The 27,639-nt window shown below is 34.6% G+C and overlaps 1 protein-coding gene across 2 annotated transcripts in view; it reads right to left on the bottom strand.

The window, feature by feature from the left end:
- Positions 1–27,639, bottom strand: part of LOC106869164 (A.superbus venom factor 1) — a 168,614-nt gene that overhangs the window by 44,804 nt on the left and 96,171 nt on the right. For both annotated transcript variants that reach the window (XM_052976969.2, XM_089344804.1), the window contains 12 exons: positions 26,191–26,238; positions 24,699–24,821; positions 24,064–24,118; positions 23,224–23,269; positions 21,220–21,448; positions 19,704–19,934; positions 18,901–18,985; positions 17,325–17,513; positions 15,317–15,392; positions 12,810–12,966; positions 10,864–10,941; positions 6,142–6,316 (listed from right to left, as the gene is read on the bottom strand). In XM_052976969.2, coding sequence (XP_052832929.2) covers positions 6,142–6,316; positions 10,864–10,941; positions 12,810–12,966; positions 15,317–15,392; positions 17,325–17,513; positions 18,901–18,985; positions 19,704–19,934; positions 21,220–21,448; positions 23,224–23,269; positions 24,064–24,118; positions 24,699–24,821; positions 26,191–26,238 — 1,492 coding nt within the window. The remainder of the gene's footprint in view (positions 1–6,141; positions 6,317–10,863; positions 10,942–12,809; positions 12,967–15,316; positions 15,393–17,324; positions 17,514–18,900; positions 18,986–19,703; positions 19,935–21,219; positions 21,449–23,223; positions 23,270–24,063; positions 24,119–24,698; positions 24,822–26,190; positions 26,239–27,639) is intronic.

Below are 27,639 nucleotides of genomic sequence, written 5' to 3'. Positions count from 1 at the left end.
ATTTAGATGCTTCTTATCTAATTAAGATTATACAGTGTTCCTTTATTCTGACTTTTAAACCTACACCACCATCACCACCACTACCACCACAAGCTTACTCCAACCATTGTCATCGTCATCATCATCAGCAGCAGCAGCAGCAACAGCAGCAGTGGTAGCAGCAACAGCATCATCATAATCATCATCACCATCACCATTTAACTTCTGACTATCATGCTGGCTTGGGTTAGGTTGTTCATCACAGCATTAATTAGATCTTATTCCAATTTACTGCAGCCCTAGACAAGTTGGAAGTTACTTTGATGGCATGCACTGCTCACTCACTCAAAAGTAATAATAATAATAATAATAATAATAATAATAATAATAATAATAATGAAAATAGGCGATGGACAAGAAACAATAAACCATATTATCTCTGGCTGCCCAGTCCTGGCTAAGAAGGAATATATTCACAGACACGACAGAGTTGGGACCTACATACATCATGTTTGAACATTTTGATTTTTGTTGGCTTCTGTGACTAGAAGACCAACCTTTCTGGAGAGGTTGTCATATAGAGGGGATAGAGACTCTATTTTTATGTAACTACCAAAGAATAAGGCACCTCATAACGATCAGCTATCAAACTGATCGAAGCATAATAATGATATAAACAGTATTTCCGATTCTAGGCAATAATTAAGCAGAACCGGTTGAGCATTGAACAAAATACCTTGCAGTATTTCTTCTAGTTCTGAGCCCAAATACCTTCCTTCCCTCTGGGGGGTCAATAAAGCAGCAATCAAAGTATCCAATATAATCAACTAGCCCCCCACCCCGCCTCTCAAAACTGCTGGCCTTATGCCGAAATCAGAAACCAAACATTTCATGGCATTTCTTCTAGCTTGATGTTCTGAGTTCAAATTCAGCTGAGGTCAACTTCACCTTTCATCCTTTCAGATTCAATAAAATAAGGACCAATGGGGTCAATTTAATCAACTAGACTCCTTCCACAAAATTTCAGACTTTATACCTAGAGTAGAAAGGATTATCATTATTGAGTGAGAGAGCAGTGCTTGCCATCAAAGTGACACATCAAAGCTTCATATATTTGGGATACAAATATATGAAGCTTAGTATACCCATCATAACTACCTATCTGATAAGGGTACACCAGGCACATGCATCACAACCACATGTACGCAAATTGGTGATCTCATATCAAGATAAACAGTTCTCCACCTGCAAGATCATGCACTGTTTATCTTGATATGAGATCACCATATCATACACATAAGGTTGTGATGCATACGCCTCGTGTACCCTAATCAAATGGGTAGTCATGATGGGTATACTGGGTTTCATATATTTTACTCCAGAGTTACTTTGATGGTATGCACTGCTCTCTCACTCAAAAGTAATAATAGTAATAATACTAATAATAATAATAATAATAATAATCTTTTCTACTTTAGGATTTTATGGGGAGGGAGACAGTTGATCACATCAACCCCAGTACTCAACTGGTACTTAATTTATTGATCCCAAAAGACAAAAGGAAAGTCAACCTTGGTGGAATAATAACAATAATAATAATAATCTTTTCTACTCTAAGTACAAGGCCCAAAATTTTTGGGGAGGGGTGCCAATCGATTAGATCGACCGCAGTACACAACTGGTACTTAATTTATCGATTCCGAAAAGACGAAAGACAAAGTCAACCTCAGCAGAATCTGAACGCAGAACGTAAAGACAGACGAAATACCGCTAAGCATTTCGCCTGGCGTGCTAATGTTTCTGCCAGCTCGCTGCCTAATAATAATAATAATAATAATAATAATAATAATAATAATAATAATAATTAATTCGTTTTATTGGCCACAAGGGCTAATATCAATTAAAAACATATAAGGACAAAGACAGGACGAAGGTTACAATAATAATAATAATAATAGAGAGAGACTACACCGGGGATGTTTAACATGTAAGAGACTACACCGGGGATGTTTAACATGTAAAGAGACTACACCGGGGATGTTTAACATGTGAGAACGATAAATCACTGCTCCGAAATTTATCCAAAAACATCGGAAATAAAGACATCGCATGGAGCCAAAAAATAGCTGACAAAGGGTTGGACTATATCCGAGTAAGTAATACTCGTTGAAATTTATTTCTATTTTTCCAAATATAATGATGTATTTTAACTTGATACCTCCACTACCCGCACAGCGATCGTTACATCAAAATCATACCATCTCCAAACCCAAACACCATGTACAAAAAAATTACAAACAGATTAAATAACACCGGTATTATTCCACCCAAGAATAACAACCGAGAAGTGCGTACTGTAAGCTTATTACGCAAAAAGTACGAAGATCTGAACGAGCAAAACAATCTGACAACAGAAATGAACGAACCGGTACCCTACGAAAACGATGACCGTCAAAATAAAGGGCCGGACGTTGTTCCTCATATCACGCAAACAAAACCAAAACGGCATAAATGGACACGTGAGGAATACATTTCGATCATACACGCTTATTTCACAGCAGTGCTCTACCCAAAAATCGAAAACGCAACAACACATACATATAAAATATGGAAGAAAAATAATGTAAATAAAGACCTCGATAAAACAATGAACCCTAACAAACTAGCTAACATAAGAAGATATTCTAAAAGCAAAAAAAAATCAGAAATAGAAATAGAACAATTGAAAGGAAAAATACATCAGGAAAATCTAGATAGTAGTCACGCAGCAATGCCAAATAATAATATAAACACTGAGATAGCAGAACACGAGGACAAACGTAACATTTCCGGCAAAAACGAAGTAAACAAAAAACAACAAACCCAGACCGTAGAGATGTATAATAGTGTACAAAAAGCACCAATCCAGAACACCACAGACAAACATATGAATGAAAAGGAAGGCAAAACAAATCTAAAGCCTGGGAATAACGAAGGGAAACCTAATAATTACGATACTATGAAAATGAGAATAACCAAAGAACTGAAAACCACAGATCTTAGAATGGACCACAGATGATATCTCCCAAAAATCAAAATAGACAATAAAACAACATCAATAATAAATAGCATAAACCTGGCCGTCACGGAACTAACAACCACAGAAACAACAGGCAATATCACTGAGCTAAATGACATAATATATGCAGCAGCCACAAAAGAAGCAGGATACTCACTCAAACCCATCCGAACAGGAGTTCTACCACCCAAACAGACCTTGTGGATAAATAACATCCAGAACAAAATTTTAAAAAAGAGAAAAGATTTATCGATTCTCAACGAAATTAGTAGACAATCAACACAACTAAGTAACAAGAAGAAAACAAAAATACTGTACAAATACAGCATTACAGAAAAAGACTTACCTGAGGCAAAAGAAAAACTAAAGCAAGACATCCTTGCCAAAGCACAAAGGATCCGCCGGTATGAGAAACGCCAACGTTTCTTTGAACAAAACAAACAGTTCAAATCCAACCCCAAAAAACTCTACCAAGAACTGGGTAAAAATAAAATAGACATTACTGCAGCACCAACAGCAGAAGAACTGGAAGAATTCTGGAAACAAATATGGTCGGTGAAGCAACAACCCCAGAAAAGGACCATTAAAACAACGAACTTAGCACCTGAGCAACTCTGGACCCCTATAACAACTGAAGAGGTCACCCAGACACTGCAAAGACTAAGCAACTGGAAGGCACCTGGACACGACAAGATCCCCAACTTCTGGTTAAAACACCTACCAGGAATGCATAAAAAGCTGGCAGAAAACTTTAACAACATACTAGCAGAGCCGGAGACAATGCCTGAATGGCTCACGAAAGGGAAAACCATCTTAATCCCCAAATCCACGGAAATGGAGAAACCACAAAACTATAGACCTATAACCTGTCTCCCTACGATCTACAAAGCCTTTACTGCAATAATATCGCAGAGATTGAGTAAGCACCTGGAAAATAACAACCTGTTTCCAGAAGAGCAGAAGGGATGCTGCAAGGGCTCATATGGCTGTAAAGACCAATTATTGATCAATAAAGCCATAACTGAATACAGCCGCAGAAAGAAGAAAGGCCTCAGTATGGCCTGGGTGGACTACCAAAAGGCTTTCGACAGTGTTCCCCACACGTGGATTCTGGAAACACTAGCCATAAACAAGGCGGCACCAATTATTATAAAATACATAAGGCACTCAATGAACAAATGGCAGACAGTGCTACAGCTCCAAACAAAAGAGGGACTTGTGAAAACGAAAGCCATCCCCATTAGAAGAGGAATATTCCAGGGAGACACGCTCTCTCCACTCCTGTTCTGCCTGGCACTCACACCTTTAACTGAATTGCTAAATAGAACTGGATGTGGTTACAAACGCTACGGAAAAACAGTCAGCCACCTTTTATATATGGATGACCTAAAATTATATGCTAAAAATGACAAAGAGCTAGAAACACTACTACAGACAGTACACGGCTTTACCAAGGAAATAGATATGAAATTCGGATTAGAAAAATGTGCCAAAGCAACCCTGAAAAGAGGAAAATTAGTTAAAAGTAGCAATATAACACTAGATAAAGCCAATGAAATAAGAGAACTAGACGAAAGCCAACCATACAAATATTTAGGAGTCAATGAACTAGATAGGATACAACATACACAAATGAAAGAAAAAATAAAGAAAGAGTACTATAGACGAGTTAGATCAATACTAAAAACAGAGCTCAATGCTAAAAACAAGATAATGGGTATCAACACTTTAGCTGTCCCAGTTATAAGCTACAGCTACAACATCCTTAACTGGACACTAAACGAACTATCTAAAATAGACAGGAAAACAAGAAAAATAATGACAAGGTATAGGATGCACCACCCAAAATCTGACATAGAAAGGCTATATATACAACGCACAGAAGGTGGCAGGGATCTTATACAGCTGGAAAACTATTATAAAATAACCACCATAGGACTGCAAAAATACCTACTCCAGGAGCAAAGAAAACTAATACAAATAGTCACAAAACATGAGCAAAACAAAAAACTGTTTTCAGTATTTAAGGAAGCTGACAAATACAAACAAGAAATCAATCTACCTAACAAATACGAAGAAGAAGAAGAAGAAGAAGAAGAAGAAGAAGAAGAAGAAGAAGAAACAACAAAAGCTATAAAACAAATGAAATCCAAACTAAAACTAGAACAGCAATGGACCATGATAAAACAATGGCAAGAAAAGCCCTTACATGGTAAATACTGGGCTAAACTAAATGCAAAAGAAATAGACAGAGAAAAATCCCAGCAGTGGTTGAGAAGCTCAGGACTCAAAGCAGAGACTGAAGGATTTTTAATTGCTGCACAAGACCAAAGCCTCCCCACCAGAAATTACCAAAAACATATAATGAAAAGAAACATAACAAGTAACTGTAGAATATGTGGAGATGGACAAGAAACAATAAATCATATTATCTCTGGCTGCCCAGTCCTGGCTAAGAAGGAATATATTCACAGACACGACAGAACTGGGACCTATATACACTGGAAGCTATGCCAACACTATGGAATAACAACAGAAAAAAGATGGTATAAACACACACCAGAAAAGGTCACAGAAAACGAGAAAGCAACCATACTCTGGGATATGCCAATACACACAGATAGAGAAATTAAAGTAAATAGACCAGATATAGTTGTCAAAGATCATGAAGAAAAAAAATGCTTTCTAATTGATGTATCAATACCAGCAGATGACAACGTTTCTCTAAAAGAAATGGAAAAACTTTCAAAATACAAAGACCTGGAAATAGAGGTAACTCGAATGTGGAATCTAAAAACAGAAACAATTCCTATCATAGTAGGTGCTTTAGGTATAATAAAAAAAATATTCAGATAAATACATAACAAAAACACCAGGACTTACAAATATATATAACATACAGAAAATTGCACTACTGGGCACTGCACACATCCTACGCAAAACACTTTCAATACAGTAACCATAAGAGCACCACAGCAAACCACAGCACATACCCAAGGCGCACAGAGCTGCGCTCGGTAGTGAAGTGAAAGCATGTTATAAAAATAAAACTACTGAACAATAATAATAATAATAATGGAAAATCATCAAAGATAAATTTTTACCTGACTCTGATATGGCCTTTTCATTTAATTTATTCCAAGACTGTTCACTTTTTTCACTTCTTGTTACGGTTAGAGCATATGTTACAATTGATAATGTTAAATCATCTTCAATTGTGTCAAGTTCTTGTTCCAAATACTGAATGGAGTGGAGGATAATATGTTCATTTTCAACAATCTGTTGAAAAAAAAAAAATTATAAACACTTTTTATTAAATGGCAAAATAACCTGTATTTTTGAACTATCAAATGTTTTTGTTGAGCTAACCACCATATTTTCTGACATATAAATCAACTTTTTCAGACTAAAAGTCACAGCCAAAACAGTAGGCTGAATTATATATGAAGACAACTTTGGAAAACCAAATTTTCCATATGAAATGCAGAAGAAAAGACAGTGATGGTCTGACTGTTTACATTACATGTTTATGCTATATACATTGACTTATATAACAGAAAATATGGTGTAAAAATTTTAAACTGGTGAGGAAACTGATCTACCATTTAACATGAACATTCAGTTTTCCTTTTCTCTTTTTCTTTTTTTCTTTTTTTTTTCTATTTTTCCGGTCTGGAAGAAGAGATAGTGCCCTTCCAGTGGTCTAGAAAGACGTACTGGTCTCACAAGCCTCCCTAGACCAGAGAGAGTGATGTCATTAAATGTCCCTCTTTGACCATTGTAAGTCAAAACCAGTGGAAAATATATGAACAGAGACGAAATTCTAGAGTGATGATGCTTGGTCAAACACAGACTGAATATAGAGCATGGGTGGCTAGATACAACACTAGTGATGAGAGACGGAGGGACAAATAAGATGGGAATGCCTGAACAGCTGTGGCATATGTCCAGCCAGATTTAAAGCGAAAAGGCCATCATAGAAGCAGTAGAAGAGATAGAGAGAAGAGAGGGCCAATGGCTGTAATGTCAGTGGTTGAATTTATAACAATCAAATAAGTAGCTCTTTTTTAAATGCAGTCTCAAATGTCTGTATGTGCAGCAATAGCACCATCACAGATATGAAAACAATACTTCATTGTTTCATTGTAGATAAGCATTTCAAACTATAACCAAAGTTCTAACTTTACTGAATTCGAAATTTTAGCTTTAAAAACTCAGAAGTTGGAAAAAAAAGCAACAGTGGAAGCATTTGAAAGAAATGTTAAGTGGAAAATGAAATTTAACTCTGTGTGTAAGATATCGATATAGTGACAGTTATAATTTATCACTGCATATTCAAGTATGTTTTAAACTGAAAAAAATAAAAAAATAGAAAATAATTTTTTTTAATGTAAAAAATAGTTTTGTTTTGAACAAAAAACAAAATATACATTATAATTTACAGTAGCTTTGTAAATTACTACAATTATTTTTGTTTACAGGGTTGAGGCTTAACTCCATTTTTTATGGCATGAAAAAAATAAGAAATACATTATGAATTAACTTCTAATTTTGCTGCATGTAGGGTGAGTCATTATGCCAGCATTAATAACATACACACTAGTTCAATTCCACTCCTTTATTATTAGTCAATTGGTTAAATAAATATCCAACTAACTATTAATTGTTTGTTTAATTTGGTTAAACGATGAGCCATTTTTTTCCTTTTTTTCTGTCAAAGTTCTTTCATTGCTATTTGCAACCTTTTCAATGACTTTTCTCTTAGTCTGTTATGCCACACATGCATGCACAGCAGGTGCATATGCTTAGCAGGTGCATATGCACAAACACATGCATACATACGCACACAAAGACACATACATAAACACACAGACAAACACAAGAATACACATACATACACATAATACATACATACATATATACTAACATACATACATACATACATACAAACACAAGCACAAACACACACACTATTTAACCAAGTTAAACTAACAATTGATTGGTTAGTTGGATATTTAACCAATTGAAACATGATAAAGAGTGAAATTGAACCGGTTATTAATGTTGGTATAATGACTCACCCTAGACACAACAAAATTTGTTTCAATACACAAATTCACATAAAGAATGCTGCAAACCAGATACAAAATTAATGTAACTTCTAATTCTTTAAATGTATAATACATTATAGGCATCAATTTGAAGCAGTAACAATCAACAGACCCCACTCTTGATTGTATGCAAGTCTGTTTCCTAAATCATTGCTGCATATTCTACAACCAGGGTAAATTAGAATAAGTTGATTTAAGTGCTCTACTAAAAGACAGATAAATGTCATGTCAATGACAGTGGTAGCAGTAGTGTTATGACGACCACCACCACCAGCTCTACAAGGCTCCATTTTTCATTCACACTTACATTACATATCCAATAAAGCATAATTGCCTCATTCTCTTTTTTTCCTTTTTGTTTTTTCAGCATTTGTATTTCTGCATTCACTGCACATGTTTTTCTTCCATGTAGTAATGTATTTTGCGCAAAAGTATCATACAATTTGCCCTTCATTCCAAGGGAGAGCGTTTTTATTTCCCTGAACTTTTTTCCACATTGTTCATAGTAAAGCAAATATGCTTCAACAGCAGCTATCCACAGTCACTGCTGATGAAGTTACCTATGTAAGAGAAAACTGCCAACAACAACTTCTAGTGAACCTTATAGGTCTTTTAAAAACTTCTTTGATGTCAACCTGCTCAAAATACCACAGCAAATCTTGAGCACCCATAATTTATGATAGGTACATTGTATAGAGTTAATACCTATCTCTTTTCCACAAATGAAGCATGGCTACTTCCCAGATTACAGTTATGCATGCATTTTTTGGCTAAGTCTTTGCTAGTTTTACTTTCAGTCAATTCACTTCCCAATGTATAAAAAAGTAGTCAGTTTGAACATAGAACATGTAGAATATTTTGTCAGGATATGGCCTGTTTCAATGTTAAAGAGCTAAACTTTTGCTTTTTGTTATCTTGATCATATTAGGATCAACAGGACTTAATTCATCTGGTCTTTGTTTGCATGAAGGAACGTGGCCTAGTGGTTAAGAGTGTTGCAGTCATGATCTTGTGATCTTGGTTTCAATTCCTGGAACAAGCAGTGCGTTGTGTTTTTGAGCAAAACATTTTATTTCATGTTGCATCAGTCTGGTTGGCCAGGCTCCTTTCCTTTCCAGAAGATTGTATATCTGGAACCTTGTTCTTCAAGTGAGCCTTCTCCTGAGAGCTTGGTTTCACTCAGAGCTGCAAAATCCACATCGAAACTTTCAGTCAATTCACTTCCCAATGTATAAAAAAGTAAAAAAAAAAAAGCAGAAAAATGAAGCAGCAGTGAAGAATGTTAGAATCTAATTCACAAGAATGTTATTGTTATGCTTCATCATTATCATGATGACCGACTTTGTTAGAGTTTTATTCTTCATCAACAATAGGCTCATCACTTTTTCTAAATCATAAATTAGTACATCAAACAAAATACCTTATGGTGTTTGTGATGTGTATATACATTCTGGATTTAAAATTCCTTTCCTTTGCTTCTGAATATTTCTCTACAGGGCATAGTTGGCATTGTCATGTGCCATTTATGTAATATTTACTTATTGACTTGTGTGGAGGCGCAATGGCCCAGTGGTTAGGGCAGCGGACTCACGGTCATAGGATCTCAGTTTCGATTCCCAGACCGGGCGTTGTGAGTGTTTATTGAGCGAAAACACCTAAAGCTCCACGAGGCTCCGGCAGGGGATGGTGGCGAACCCTGCTGTACTCTTCCACCACAACTTTTTCTCACTCTAACTTCCTGTTTCTGTTGTACCTGTAATTCACTGTGTCACGCTGAATATCCCCGAGAACTACGTTAAGGGTACATGTGTCTGTGGGGTACTCAGCCACTTGCATGTTAATTTCACGAGCAGGCTGTTCCGTTGATCGGATCAACTGGAACCCTCAACGTCGTAAGCGACGGAGTGCCAAATTATTGACTTGTAAATATTGATATGGTCATTACATTATTCTTCTAAATCCCCAAACTTTTTCAGGTTGCTGACCCTTTGGCATTCAGGCCACATTTCTAGTGCCCCCTTCTACTCACCACCACAAACAGAGACCACTTTCTGCAGTAGATTCAAAACAACTGTATTTCATGAATAAAACTTAATTAATCCATTATTTTGTCACTTTTACATCCATTGCCCTCTTTTGGCCACCCTTGACCATCCCATTATCGCCCCACTTTTCTTCAACACCCCTAGATCTTTCCACCACCCCAGTGGGGTAGTACTGCCCTCTTTGGAAACTACTGTTTTAAATGCTATATATAGGCTTTGGTTACTTGGTTAAGTGATGTCAAAACCTCAGATGAAACCCCAATAAGGAGCAAAAATTTATTTTTTCAATCTAAGGAGAAATAGGTAAATTTGACATATCTGTATGTCTACTATGTAGATTTACATATATAATGATGTGTATCTTTTTAGTGTTTTACATTAAAAATATTCAAGTTGTCATACACATTTGCAAGGAGGTAGGTGAAGTATGGTACAAAAATATTTTTGGTAACTGTGCTAGTAAATTTATATCATGCTTTTATCATAGCATCTGGTTTCCAAACACTCACACACACACACACACACACACACACACAACACACACACACACTCACTCATACACAGTATACTTACAGATGCAAACATACATTCAGGCTAATGTAAATTCATTGCTGAATTACATTTGCTGAATCTATGAGAGAACCTTTTATAAGAGATAATGAACAATTACCTTTTGGTGAAAATTTTCTTTACACTCCATGAAACTAATTAAAATGAATGCTGTCAAGCCAGTATCAGAAATAATTCCCTGGATTAAATGAAAAGAAAATTATTGTTGTTGGTGTTATGTTTTGCCTTTGCTTTAATTCATACAAGCTGTACCCAAATCTCAACAAGAAACATTAAGTGACAACAGGTTTTTGCATCTAAAGATCAGAGCCAGATTAAGATCCAAAAAAAGGCCCTAAGCACTTAAAGAAAATTTTGGTGCTCCATGCATGTGTAATTCAAATTATAAACAATAATAAACCATAAGAGGAATTTTTATTTTTCAAAATAAAACAAAAACTAACAGATGGAAAATAATGTTTATTTTTGTATACTTCCACTTTATTTATATTTACTCTTTTTTTCTCTTTTACTCGTTTCAATCATTTGACTGTGGCCATGCTGGAGCACCGCCTTTAGTCGAGCAAATCAACCCCACTAAAAGTGAACAATATCAACATTAAAGGTACGAAATTGTAATAACTTTTTGGACATTGACCGATGAAGAATTTGCTACAAATTTTCTGCTTGTTATATTTTTTGTAAAATTTTCCTTTTGTTAAATTTTTGAAATACGTCTTGAGCTTTCCTGTCAAGTCATTGCAAATACTCTGTTGGTGTCAGTCAGCTGCATCCAGAGATTTCATGGTTAATTATCTCTGGATGCTCTCTGCGTACATGGCACAATTGGCTGTTTTCATGTTTCAGAACATTACACAAGTAATTCCCAGATGGAAGGCACTGATCCTAAGCAGCAATAATATACCCTTCAGTTTTACCAACTTGACACCAGAGCATGCCAGCAACTTATAGATGGATGTTTGGTTTATATTATTATTATTTAGTGGCATTTCACAAATCTTTATGTTCTGAGTTCAAATTCTGCCAAGATTAAATTTGCCTTTCATCCTTTCGGGGTCTATGAAATAAGTGCCAGTGGAACACTGGGGTTGAACTGCCCCTCACCCAAAATTTCAAGCCTTGTACCTATAGTCGAAAGGATTATTATTATTATTACTATTTATTATTATTATTACTATTTATTATTATTATTATTATTATTATTATTATTATTATTATTATTACTATTTATTATTATTATTATTATTATTACTATTTATTATTATTATTATTATTATTACTATTTATTATTATTATTATTATTATTACTATTTATTATTATTATTATTATTATTATTACTATTTATTATTATTATTATTATTAATATTATTATTATTATTATTACTATTTATTATTATTATTATTATTATTATTATTATTACTACTTATTATTATTATTATTGTTATTATTTATATTTATTATTATTATTATTATCATTATTATTATTACTATTTATTATTATTATTATTATTATTACTATTTATTATTATTATTATCATTATTATTATTATTATTATTATTATTCAAAAAACTGTACATTACTTAGTTCAATCAGTATGGCATAAAATGTGTCATGATGCATCAAAACAATTTGAGTTGAAGAAAATGAACAATAAATGAACTATATCCTGCAATCAACAGATACATTTATCTAATACCAGGCAAACCTATAATCACCAGTGTCCTCATTGCACCTTCTTACTAAAATCTATATCTGGACTCAAATTACATTCACACAGCCATCACAAATAAAAGCAGCGTCTTTTGGCTTTTTGATTTTTAAAAGCTGTTTTCTCCATTTATGTTTTTTTATTAAAATCCACTCTTTCAAACGCACATACATTGAAATTGACAGGAGCAACCATCATTAATATTATCATAATTATTATCATTCAAAAACTGTACTTTTTTTTTTAGATAATTAGCATTTTAATAATTTGGAAAAAAAAAACAATTAAAAGCAAGAGCAAATCAATATGGAAAATTCCTAAAATTACAAACATACCATCATTTCTTTATAAATGATTAATTTGTCTTCTTTAAATGCACCATTATTCTTCTGTTTCTTCAGCAACCATAGAAATGCTGATGATATGACAGATCTGTCTACTTCTTGCAGGGTTAATGCCTCACAAAATATCTTCATTACATATGCTGTCAACCTAAATAAAAATTAAAATTAAATACAGTATTTTCTAGCATACAATCTAACATAGCATATGGTGTATACAAGTATTCTTTTATTCTTTTACTTGTTTCAGTCATTTGACTGTGGCCATGTTGGAGCACTGCCTTGAAGGGGTTTTAGTCGAAGAAACGAACCCCAGTACTTATTATTTGTAAGTTTAGTTCTTATTTTATTGGCTACTTTTGCCGAACTGCTAAGTTACAGGGATGTAAACATACCAACATCAGTTGTCAAGTGATGGTGGGGGACAAACACAGATACAAAGACACGCACACATAAACATACATACAACATATACATATATACAATGGGCTTCCTCAAGTTTCCAGCTACCAAATCCACTCACAAGGTTTTGGTCAGCCCGAGGCTATGGTAGAAAACACTTGCCCAAATTGTTACACAGTGGGACTGAACCTGGAACCATGTGGTTGAGAAGCAAGCTTCTTACCATACAGCCATGCCAGCACCTTGTAGTGTAAACATTCAAACCTCCACACTATCTTACCAAATCCTGCTTAGTATATAGTGTACAAATGTAGCGTAAACTTTCAAATATCATCACTATCATTCAAAATCCTGTTGCATTTCACATGAGATCTTTGGTTCTTCAAAATCTTCTTGGTCTACAAGCCAACCTACCATTTTGGGGCTGTAAATTTTGATTCACAAACTGGGAAATATACTATTTTAAATTCCTATTATACAGACATCCTTTTGAAATAGTTCATCACTCTCTTCTCACTCCTTCTACCACCACCCTCTCATCCCAAACACTGTTTCTATCATCACACACTTACTCCCCTCTCCTGTCATCTCTGTCTCCCCCTCCTTACTTATGTAGCCCTGGGTTAGCAAACAATCTATAGGGTTGTAAAAGACTCTCTAATCTCAGGGGTATGAAGCAAACCCATTATTGTTGGTATCACTATAAATCAACCCTGGAGTGATATTTTGTAAAATAGGAGGCAGGTAAATAGAGATATTGGGGTGGGGACCCATTAATTTTATTGAAGATATAGCAAATCCTCTTGTGTTGGTGCCATGATAAAATGTACACAGTACACTCTGTAAGGAGTGGGATCAAGGGGATTCTTTCATCTTGTTCAGAACACAGCAACCCTTCTAGAGTTGGTGCCATGATAAAAAGCATCATGTACACTTTGATAATGATGCTGATGATGACAATAAAAACTTTTCACTTGAATTTTTTCTTTTTTCAAAAACTGTTTTTTTTTTCTTTGCCAGCTCTTCTGTCAGTTATGGGACAAGTTCGGTAGCTTACACAAAACGATGCAAAATCACAAGGTTATATGCTTTGTAATTCAAAACCTAGTCTCTTATTGTCAGCCAAGAACAGGCAGTCTACAAGAATTGATTTTAAAACAATCCAAAATTCTGATTCACAGAATGTCTTACCATAACACAAACTAATATAAATACATACATAAACACATGCCTGCATACACACACACACACACACACACACACACACACACACACATGTATATGTGTATATATATATATATCTTAATTTTATCTTGTTTCTGTCATTGGACTGCAGCCATACTGAGGCCCTGCTTTGGAGGGTTTAGTTGACCAAATCAACTGCAGCACATATTTTTTAAGCCTGGTACTTATTCTATCGATCTCGTTTTGCTAAACTGTTTAGTCATAAACAAATCAACACTGGGTGTCATATGGTCGTGGTAGTGGTGGTGGGGGTGGGGGTCAAACAAAAACACAATGACAAACACAAAGATACACACACACACACATACACACAAACACACACATATACATAGGTGTGTGTGTGTGTGTGTGTGATGGAATTCTTTCAATTTTTACCTACTAAGCCCCACTCACAAGGCTTTGATCAGCCTGGGGCTATAGTAGAAGACATGTATCCAGGATACCGCACAGTGGGACTGAACCTGAAACAAATGGTTAGGAAATAAACTTCTTAACCACCCAGCCAAGCCTGAAATTCTATGAATAAAGTAATATTATGCATTAACCCTTTCAGTACCAACCCGGCTGAAACTGCCTCTGGCTCTATAGTACAAATGTCTTGTTTTCATAAGTTTTGAATTAAAATATTCCACCAAAGCTTAGTCACAACTGATGTTTCTAATACTAGCTTAAAGGTAACTTAGTTACTTTACTAAATTCTTTATATTAAAGGTAACTAAATTCTTTATATTTAAAATTAATTGAAAGAAACAGAGCATCTCAAAATAAATACGGTAACGAAATGGTTAAGTAACATTTTGCTATTATAAAGGATTGATATCTTTGAAAATAAAGTCAGAAATTTTTATCGTTACCATGTACTTGATTCTGTATTCTCAAAAGTTGAAAAAGAACCATCATTTTTTCTAAAAGTCATTTGTTTTTCAATACCTGAAAAATAAAAATAAAAAGTCTTTTGAGTAAATTCAGTCTGTGACTGCTTTTTGACAGCGTTTATAATGTTTGATTATCGTCTTACCAAAAAATCCAACCACAACTTTTTGCTTACTGACTCTTCAGTTTAGTTTTCTAACTTTCTTTTCCCATACTCTAAAGAAAGTAATTGAATAAATTCAACAAGTATTTGATTGTATGAGTTATTTGATCCTTCAAAGCTCCTCTGACTAACACTTCCTAAACTTTTCATAATAACTTCAAATTCTGGGATGAAGGAAATGAGGATGAACACACAGACTTAATAGTTACTTATTCATAGTTAAACTACGGCAGATTTTAGCTTGACATTTTCCTCTCTCATTTACAGTCTAAATAATCCAACCAACTTATTTGCAACAAAAACACATGAGGTGGTTGTTAAAGGTTATCTTCAGTTCAAGTTTTGCCTGGAGAGAATTTCTGTTCTATCTACCAAATCTCATTCAAAACAAGGTAATTCTATTGTGTTTTACTATTCTTTCTACCAATCTGCTTAACATAAGTCAATAGCTTAAGATATGGCATCTTGAGGAAGTGTCTTCTACAATAGTCCCTGTCCAACTAATGCTTTGTGAGTGAATTTGGTAGATGGAAACTGTGCAGAAGCCTGTTGAATGCGCACTCGCATGTGTGTGTGTATTAAAGTTCAAGATTCAAGTGAATCAGCTCCTTAAATAGTAAATCACTAACGACAGATCAATAAGATCACTATCATGTACAAAACAGCATTAGAGAAACATATACGTACATACCAAAGTAAAAATGGATTTATATTCAAGTTGCATGTACAATCACAAACATCCAACTGAATACACCACAAGTCTCAAGGCTGCAACTAAGTACAAACACTGTCCCAATTGTACTGCACTCAATAGACTCCAGATCCACGTTAATTGCAGATTCTGAGTAAGGTGAATAATAAACAAATAACAACACTTGGGTAGTGGTTCACTCACTACAGCTGTTTCAAACGTGATTTTTATTGATGAATAGGAGTGGAAAAAAAAAAAAACGTTTTCGCCAGGTGACCAAAGTTCACCAGAGTGTCATGAAATGGCACATGCTTGGATTTGTGGGATGTTTTTTTTTAAATGTTTAATTTTTGCCTATCTTTACCTGATGTAAATGTTTGTTTTTTTTCACATGATATAATAACTGTATTCATCAATAAAAAACATGTCTGAAATAGCTGTAGTGAGCAAATAACTATCCATCCAGTGTTTACTTCTTTATATACACATGCACACATAGGTATGTGCATGTGCATGTATGTTTGTGTACAAAGTAAATTTTTATAACGGCTTTCCCTACCCTCTTGCTTGACAACAAGTGTTCATTTGTTTACATCCCTGTAACATAGTGGTTTGACTAAATAGACCAATAAAATAAGTACCAAGCTTTAAGAATAAGTCCCAGGGTTCATTTGTTTGACTATAACTCTTTGAGGCAGTACCCTTTTTTGTTACTATATCTGTTGAAATACATAGCTTTTGTTACAATTAATTTTGTAAACAATGAAGAATTTAGTGAAATAGCTTTGTTATTATTAAGCAGGTGATTGGATCATATATTCACAAGAAATTTTGAAGGAAAGTCTTAATTTAGATACCTTAAAACAGTAATCTAAACTAAAACAGTTTTATCAGACCCTGGGCAGTTTCAGGCAGGTTGGTATCAAAAGGGTTAAAAGGATGAAATTGTGAAATTTGGGTTGCTTTTGATTATAAGTCTGATAAGGGTTCAACAACAGCAACTAACATATTTAACTTAATGCAATGAATCCAAGTAGCCATTATAAATGAAAGCAAATTACGTTACAGATATAAAATTTTGTATTATATATGTTAGATAATTAAGGACATAGACTGAGTTTAAAATTAACTTTACCCATTCTTATGAATTCTTTCCCATTCTCATACACTTTCTCATCCATCTGGATAGTATTTCTGAGATATTTTAGAGCATAAATTGTTAATGCCATATAAATGATATTTTGCTCTCCAGATCCATAAGACATGAGTATCAATTTTCCAGGTTCAGTCAAGGCAGTTTTCACAATACTGCTAAATAAATAACCTAGTGCAATAAGAAAAGAAAAGGATAAATTAACGTTTTCAAATTCAATGTCAGAAAGTAAATGAATTATGTATTATTTCAAGTAAAGCATATCTGAATGAAAATGTGTTGTTTGTGTGTGTGTGTGTGTGTGTGTGCAGGTACATATGCATGCATGTATACATGCACACATATAGAAATGTGTGTGTGTTTGTGTCTCCTTGCCATGTGATGGCTGTAAAGGAATATCCCCTCCACAACAGAGGTGTTGTTGTTCATTTCTATTTTTCTATGAGAATATGTCTAACCATGGAGAAATACTTCCTTGCTAGGAAACAAGTGAAGGTTGGTGACAGGAAGGGCATCCAGCCATAGAAAATCTACCTCAATCTGATCTGAGTAAGCATGGAAAAGTGGACATTAAAAGCAATGGTGATGATGATGATGAAATGAGATGACTATAATATAAGATTTTTTTAATATCTAATTTGAAAAGTATTTGTCATGAAATCTTTATATCATATTTTCCAGGCATACAAGTGAAAGTTTTCAGGCTAAAATCTACGGCCAAAACAGGTAGACCAATTTATGCACCAAGACAACTTTGGAGGACCAGAAATTCCATGTGAAATGCAGCAGAATTTGGGAAAATAGTGACAATGTTTGAATATTTACACTGCATGTTTACACAATATATTGGTTTCAAATTTCTGGCACAAGGACATCAGTTTCAGAGAAGGGGCTAAGTTGATGGAAAGCAAAATCGACATCAGCAGCATTTGGACTCAGAATGTAAAGATGCCGCAGGCATGGCTATGTGGTAAGAAGCTTGCTTCCTAACCACATGGTCCTGGGTTCAGTCCTATTGCATGGCACCTCGGGCAAGTGCCTTCTGCTATAGTCTTGAGGCTTGAGAGTGGATTTGGTAGACGGAAACTGAAAGAAGCTTGTCATATATATATGTGTGTTGTGCGTATGTGTCTTTCTGTCAGTGCTTGTCCCCCCATCACCACTTGACAACTGGTGTTGGTGTGTTTACATCCCTGCAACTTAGCAGTTCAGCAAAGGACACCAATACAGTAAGTACTCGGCTTAAGTAATAAGCCTTGGGTTCAATTTGTTCTACTAAAACCCTTCAAGACAGTGCTCCAGCATGGCTGCAGTCAAATGACTGAAACAAGTAAAAGAATGAAAGAATAAAAGAATAGAGAAAATACTTGACAGCATTTTGTCCAGTGTGCTAACAATTCTGCCAGCCCGCAGCCTTATTTACACTATGTATTACATGGGCTTGTATGCTGGAAAATATGGTGCATTTTTAAAAAATTAATGCAAAATTTTAAAATATGATAATAGAAATCAAACATAAGTGTAATAGAATTTTGATTGAATCTAATTCTCTACATACGATTTTTAACTGATATTTCATTATCTGGAACTTTCTCAACTGGAAGGTTATTGTTGGTGAAGTTTCTATTTTCTTTTTTTTCAAACTGTTAAACAAATCAAAACAAAAATACAAATACTACTTCATTATCTAAAAATTGTGTTCTTCAAATATTTACATAAAATTTTAAAATTAAAGTAAGAATATTCAACAGGTGCAAGCATGGCTGTGTGGTCAAGAAGCTTGCTTTGCAACAACATGGTTTCAGGTTCAGTCCCACTGTACATCATGGGTGAGTGGCTTTTTAAAAAATTTTTTTATATTTCTACTATAGCATCAAGCTGATCATTGAAAAAATAAGTAAAAGATATTAAATAAATTAGAGGAACAGATGTTGCTGCATGGTTAAAAAGCTTGCTTCCCACCCATGTGATCTTGGGTTCAGGCCCACTTCATGGCAAATTGGGGAAGTGCCTTCTGCTATAATCCCAAGCCAACCAAGGACTTGTGAGTGAATTTGGTAGTTGGAACCTGAAATAACCCATCATATATATAAATGTGTGTGTGTGTGCATATATCTGTATGTGTGTGTCCTTGTGTTTGTGCTTGTCCCCACCGCCACCACCACTTGACAACCAATGTTAGTTTGCTTACACCCTTGTCACTTAGCACTTCAGCAAAAGAAATCAATGGAACTGGCTTTAAAAAAATAAGTTCTCGGGGCAATTTGTTTGATGAAAGCCTTCAAAGCAGTGTCCCAAAACAGGTACAATCTAATGACTGAAACAAGTAAAAGATAGAAGATAGATTAATATATTATTTACTTTTGGAGTATTCACTTGAACAAACATTTCTTCTTCAATGATTTCTATATCATTTGATCCAGTATCTCTTGCAGAGACCTTAAGGGGAAATTTTCCTAAATTAAGAGGCCGAATAACAAAAAAGATAGATTTAGACTCATTTGCTTCAATATCAACACTTGTTTCATAATGATGTCCATTTCTATTGACATATGAGCAAACATCTGCTGATTCATGAAGTGTAACTTGTACCTAGGAACAAAAAAGGAAAATAAAAATGGTTTAATTTGTAAGACAAAACAAAACATATCATCGTCGTCACCACCACCATCACTTAATGTCCATTTTTCATGCTGGCACAGATTGGATCAGTGGTTCTCAACTGGGGTCTAATTGGCCCTTGCAGGGTCCATATAAGATATAATTAAAATTTATCTACAATATATTGCTTATACTTCTACAATACACAAAGTATTTTAACAAATTCTTTTTATATATGATTCCCAATGGTATTTAAATATAAAAATATGGGATTTTTAAAAACAACAAATGGCTATGGGAGTCCACCCAAGTAAAAGAGGAATCAAGGTTCACAAGCAAAAAATAGTTGAGAACCATTGGATTAGAAGGTTTGACAGTAGCTGGATCACCAGAAGACTGCACCAGGTCTCAATGTCTGTTTTTACATGGTTTTTATGGCTGGATGCCCTTTCTAACACCAACCACTTTACAATGTGGATTGAGTGCATTTTATGTGGCACCAGTACTGGTAAGGTGGGTTTTGGCATGGGTTTTACAGCTGGTCCATTTTTCCATACTAACAAAAGTTAAACAAATAAACATTATTGAGGCATTGTCTTATAGCTGGACAACCTTCCTGTTACTGATCCATACCTGTTTTTCGAGTAAGGGAGTTTTATTTTACTCCTCTTTGAAAGCACAGAACTACTAAAGGATTTGTTGACTGGGAAATGTCAGCAAACGTCACTATTTACAGCTCAGTAATTTTCATGAGAAGCACAAAATGTAAACACCTGCATAAACACACATGCATGTGAACAAATGTATACACTGACGTGCATGCATGCACACACACACACACATTAAACACCATATACACACACACAACACAACACAATAACACACATACACAAATAACTCCAAATAAATACGAACTGACATGGTCTAACCCATACCAACCCATTCTAGCATGGGAAGCAGAAATAAATGATAATGATGATGATGACAACAACAACGATGATGATAATAACGATGATGACAATGGTAATAATGACAGTGGTGATGATGACAATGTGATTGAATATGATGATGATGACAGCAAGGACAATAATGATGATAATAATATGATGATGATGATGATGATGATGATAGTATTGGCAATAATAATGATGATAATGATGATGAAGAGGAGGAGCAGGACAATGATGATGAAATATGATCACAAGATGATGACAACGATGATGTGGATGATGATGAAACTGAATGGAAAACATATAAATGTAATGCTGGAACTTACTCGTAGAGCTGTATTCTTATAGTTATATAGAAGAACCGTAACCATTGTAAAATTAAATTGCTTTACAACTTTAGGGAAATTCATTTTGACAACAAAACTTTTGAAAGTTTTCACTTCAGCTATTTCAGCTACACAGAAATGTGTATTATCAATAATTCCGAAACCTTGAATCTCCCAAGTGGTAAGATTATCTGGTAAAGAGAAATTTATCTTCTGCATACCATCATTTCTGTTGAAAGACAAAAAAAAAATATATATATATATATATAGTGTGATTTTAGAACAAATTATATAAATGTTATTACTATTGGATTTTTTTTGCAAACAACTCGCAGTTGCAAGTGTTACCAGTTGAAAGCTTCACATACTGGATGCTAGCAAGTTTATGGGGTCATGAAGACAGAATACATGTTGTTTCAGGACCAACCTGTTGATGGCATCATTGCGCACTCATAGTGGTATTTATTTATGATGAGTTAGGTCTAACGATAACGACAGTCACCTCACAGTAAGGTCAGCAAGCCAACAGAAGTGTCAGAAAAGTACTTTATGGTATTTGTACCAACCCATTATGCTTAGAGTTCAAATTCTATTGAGGTTGACTTTGCCTTTCCTCACGCCATAATGCCTTGGTCATTCACCATTGCCTCTGTGAGGCCCAAAACTTGGAAAGTGCTTTTCACGTGTCACCGGCATCGGCCACTTTGCCTCCATGAGGCCCAAATGCTTGAAAGGTGCTTTTTACATGCCGCCAGCATGGGTGCCAGTTATGAGACACCAGCATCAATCACTGTGCCTCCATGAGGCTCAACTTTTGAAAGGTGCTATATCCACATGCCACTGGCACAGGTGCCAGTTACATGACACCAGGATCAATCCAAGGATCAAGGTGTAGGAAGAAAGTTAGCTTCAACCAATCCATAGTAAATATAATAAACAACTTTCAAGGACAATAGTGGTTCATTGAGATAGGAGAGTGTGGATTTTTTCACATCAAAGTACGATAAACTATAAAAAGGTCTCTTTTTTATATTTCATGGTCGGTGATCAGGGTTGCCAAGTATGCGAATATGAATACAAGAGTTAAGGAATGGAGTAGATAAGATCTGGGCTACATATGTTTCATAGCAAGCAGAACCTTGGAAGTGGTAAATATCCAAGTGAGGTGTACACCGTAGGCTACTCTTCAGGCCAAGGGTATCTTAACTGAATGAAAGTTTACATTGTTGCAAGGAGGTACTTGTTAACACATGTAAGAATCAATCAGAAGGTGTAGAGAGCACAGTAAGAGTGGAGAATAATGTGTGTGTATATATATATATATATATATACACAAGCTATCAAAATCCATTCTTCATGAGCACCTGGTAAAGCTTGGGTACACAAATCACTCCGATGTTTGGGTACCACATGAGTTGAGTGAGAAGAACTCTGAAACGTAATGTTTACTTAATCACATTATTTTGAATCAGTTATGCATTATCTCATAGCTATGAGATTTCTGTGATGTGACTCTTTACTTTGGTAATGATATTGTGGGGTAGATGTAAGAGGCTGAATTTGGCTGATTTGAACATAGAACAGGTAAAGTATTTAGGTCAGATATGGCAGATTTGAATGCTAAAGAATTAAACCTTTAGCTACAGTAGTTCTCAACCGGGGTTCATATAGGATTTTATTGTTAAAATTTATGTACAATAAATTGGCTATACTTCTTTAATACACAGAATATTTTAATTTTTAATACAACTCCTAATAACATTAAATTACAAAAATCCAGTAGGATGGTTTTTATATACATTGAATAGCTATGGGGGTCCAGTAGAGTAGAATAGGAATCAAAGGGATCCATAGGCAGAAAATGGTTGAGAACCACTGAGCTATCAACTAAGACATCTGTGGTTCTCATTAGTATTATAACTGCATTGAATAACCCAATAAAAAAAAAACTGCATATCCCTTCAAAACAATTTCTCACAAAGAGTTTCAGAAAATATACATTACCTCAATGTTAGATCATAAAACATTCCAGATAAAGAATCAGTCGAGTCTGAAAACAAAAGAAGACAAAATGATATAAATAAAATTGATGGAGTCATAAATGCTTGATATAAATTATTTAAGATGTCGCTTTCAAATTTTGGCTCAAGGCCAGCAATTTCAGGGGAAGAAATTCAATGACATCAATCCCAGTACTCAACTGGTACTTATTCTATTGATCCTAAAGGGATGAAAGGCAGAATCAACCTCAGCAGAATTTGAACTTAGAATGTAAAGACAGACGAAATATTGCTAAGTATTTTGCCTGGAATGCTAACGATTCTGCCAGCTCACTACCTTAAATTATTTAAAATATTAATTCAAATAATTAGCAACATTTTAATTTACATAACATTCAGGCAATACTCAAAATATTTTATATGACTTCTAAAAATTAATGGGAGGAAGGTAGGTGTCAGAAATATCCTGAAACCAGAGACCTAGCATAAAAGCTTAAAAGTGGGCTCTTCTAATGCCACTCAAGGACCAGTTTAACACCACCACCAGTTCTTAAGAGCCTTTAGTGAAGTCCACTCTATTGCAAGCATTGAAACCTAGTCTCCACTTTGAGGATACCTTTCTCCTTCCCTCCTACCAGCTTCAGGAGCCTTCTAAAGGATCTCCTGAGCAGTGCCTTCTCTTCAGACTAAACAATAAAAGAGATTCTTAAAAAGAAAAAAAATAATAATAATAAAAACATTTTGAAACACCTTGAAAAATATTTCAGGAAAAAGCAAATAAAAACTATCAAATGAAGCAATATATGAAGGTTAGATATATATATAAATATAAATTTAGACTTACAGTCTTCAGCAACATTAGCATTGAACAAACTTTGAGACATAGGGGAAGGCTCTGCCTGCAGATACAAACAGAATGGAATAAGAGATAAGAAATAAAGTTAATTCCAATATTTTTTAGAAATTTAATTATTAAGAATTGTATGGTTCTTTTTCTTTTTTTATATGCTGAAATGAATATATAATTTAATTTGAATTAATTTTTATGGTCATATTTTTTAAAAAATAAATTTATTAAAAAGGCTAAGCATTTTTCAAATAAAATTCAACTTGCATGTGAATATACAATATAACATTTGTGCTAAGTTTGGGACATTACAATTTCATATCTACATCCAGATTTCTTTGTCAAATGTTTCTTATTTATTCACTTTGTTTTGAATTAATCTCACATTATCTTGTAGCTTCAAGATTTCAATGGTGTGTTTATATATTTTCAAAATGACATTGTAGGTTTGGTGTGAGAGGTTGGAGCTGGTCAGTTTTAACCTAAAATATGTAGAATATTTGAGCTGGATATGGCTGGTTTAAATGTGAATGGGTTAATATTGTAATTTAGGAAGTAAATCAGCAGTAGAAGAGCACATGTACATTTAAAAGCCTTTATGTTAAGTTAAATAGTTAAAATGTATAAGATACCAAAAAATTAGATTCCTTAGGAATGGTAGAAGGAACAGCACGAGAATTGAGCACATTTTCTTTTGCAACTGTTGCATCTCTTCTCTTTTTGTCACTATTCCCAATTAAAGAGAGCTTGAAATTCTGTAAAGGAAAAATAAAAACAGTAGTTAATGAATTTCATTTGAAATATTCAACATTAAAAGATTGAAAAAATGAATATGAGAAATGCTAAGTACAAATACATCTAAACTACTCTTGTAGATGATGTTGTGTGCTGTGTGTGCATAGTGTGTGTATGTATATTTGTGTGTACCTTTGTCTTAACATCACAAGATTCTTGTAAATGAGCATCACCAACATATAAACAATGCTGTTTATTTCCGCACTTCTGTGGAAAGACATGTCCAGTGATGGCAAAATGTAACCTTGCTTGGAAAATGGTGAGGGTTGGTGATGGGAAAAGCATCCAGCCATACAAAATCTGCCTCAATAAATTCTCTCTGACCCATGCAAGCATGGAAAAGTGGATGTTAAATGACAATGAGGATATATAGTAACAGTTTGATTCAGCTTGGTATTATTTGACATTTCATGGGCATAGAATATGTCCGCATCATACATCATCATTTAATGTCTGCCTTCCATGCTGGCATGTGTTGAATGGTTTGACAGGAGCTGGCCAGGTAGAAGACTACACCAGGCTTCCGTGTCCATTTTGGCATGGTTTTTTTGGCTGGATGCCCTTCCTAGCACCAACTACCGCACAGAGATGCTTCTATTCTGTTTCCATCTGCCAAATTTACAACAAGGCTTGGTTAGCTTGGGGGTATAGTGGAAGATACTTGCCCAAGGTATCTCACAATGGGACTCAACTAAAACCACGTTGTTGCAAAAAAAATTCTTAACCACATAGCTATGCCTGCATTGAAATAAATCTAAAATATATTCATCATCATTTAACATCCATTTTCCATGCTTGAATGGGTAAGATGGTGTGACTGGAGCTGGTGAGCTGCAGAGCTGCACCAGGCTCCAGTCTGTCTTGGCTTGGTTTCTATGGCTGGATGCCCTCCTTAAATGCCAACCACTCCACAGAGCTTTTGAAATCATCAATATCATTTAACATTCATTTTGAAATCATCAATATCATTTAACATTCATTTCCATGATGGCATGGGTTAGACAGTTTGACAGGAGCTGGCAAGGTACAAGTCTTTGTGAAGCTCTCCTGTCAGGGTTTCTATAGCTGGATGTTTTTCCTAACTGTACAGAATGTCCTGGGTGCTTTTTATGTGGCAGCAGCTCCAAGCAGGGTCACCAAGTAACTTGCAAGACAAAGACACCCTCAGCTGAGGTGGGAAGTAATATTGAGAGAAGTGACTCTATGCCAGGTGACAAGATATGATAAAGGGAAAAGAACAGGCATCTTGCTGTAAAGAGCTTATAAAAATAAAATTAAATTAAATAAAAATTAAATAAAACAAAATGAAATGACAAAATGCAAACTTACATTCAGCATTCTATCAGTTTGGAGATTCAAAAGCATTTCATCTCTTATCTAGAAATGTTATAATCCATAGAGAGAACAAAATTAGCAATATGCTGTTTAATAACAAACATAGACAATAAAATATATTATATTTTAGAAATTAATTTCATGTACAGTTCATTCCAAAAATGCATTGTTTAGTTATATTGTACTCTTTTACTCTTTTACTTGTTTCAGTCATTTGACTGTAGCCATGCTGGAGAACCACCTTAAAGGGTTTTTAGTTAGAGAAATCAACCTCAGAACTTATTCTTTGTAAGCCTAGTACTTATTCTATCATCCTCTTTTGCCGAACTGCTAAGTCACAGGGATGTAAACACACCAACATCAGTTGTCAAGTGATGGTTGAGGAACAAACACCAATACAAAGACACATACACATAAATATAGACATACATACATATCTATATATATATTGGGTTGTCCGGAAAGTTCTTGCTGATTTTTAACGGAAAGAAAAAGGTCAATAAATACTTGCCATTACATTTTTAATCAACCAAATATGAACCATTTTGTTGCACAATGCGTCTCCATCTTTCCTTTAACTTGAAAATACCCTCTTCCCAGAACTGAGGTGGTTTCATGGCAAAGAAATAATCAAGGTATCTTTTTACCTCATCCAAGGAATTGAAATTTTTACCATTAAGACTATTCTGCAGAGACATGAATAAGTGGAAATTCGAAGGAGCAATATCTGATGAATATGGAGGGTGAGCTAACACATTCCAGCCGAGCTGCAGTAATTTTTGTCTGGTTCCCAAAGAAACTTACAGTCTTGCATTATCATGTTGGAAAACAACACCCTTCCTGTTGGCCAATTCAGGACGTTTCTCTTGAATTGCTGCTTTTAACTCATCCAGTTGTGTGCAGTATTTCTCAGAATTAATTGTCTGGTTACTTGGGAGAAGCTCATAGTACAGAAATTCCTTTCCAATCCCACCAGACACTGTTCATGGTTAAGTCTTTTTAACTGTTGATGGCAAAGTCTACCTAGCTATATGTAGATATTGCAAATCTGATAACCACTATAAACCACAGCATTTTTGTGAAATTACTGCAGAAATCATTGGCTTGCAGAGCATGTTTAATCTTCCTCACTGAAAAACTACCTGAAGTAGAACAGTTTTCTATCCAAAGGGATATTTATCTCTCATCTGTTTAATATCAAGGAAACTGTAGAATTTTGTAATACAGAAAAGTATTTGCTACATTGACTTATTTTAATTTTAACAAATAATTATTTACAATAATATACATATGCAGTGGTTCTATTGGACATTTTTGATTATTAGTGATTGACTAATTAACCAGTTAACAATTAACTAATGAATTGTTTGATTAATCATATGGTTAATCAATCAATCAATCAATCAGTTATGTCTGACAGAGTTCTTTCATTGTCATTTGTGA

This window comes from Octopus bimaculoides, chromosome 2 (assembly GCF_046866305.1).
Source record: "Octopus bimaculoides isolate indiv1 chromosome 2, ASM4686630v1, whole genome shotgun sequence".
Taxonomy (NCBI): domain Eukaryota; kingdom Metazoa; phylum Mollusca; class Cephalopoda; order Octopoda; family Octopodidae; genus Octopus; species Octopus bimaculoides.
This window is presented reverse-complemented; position numbering and strand designations above follow the sequence as displayed.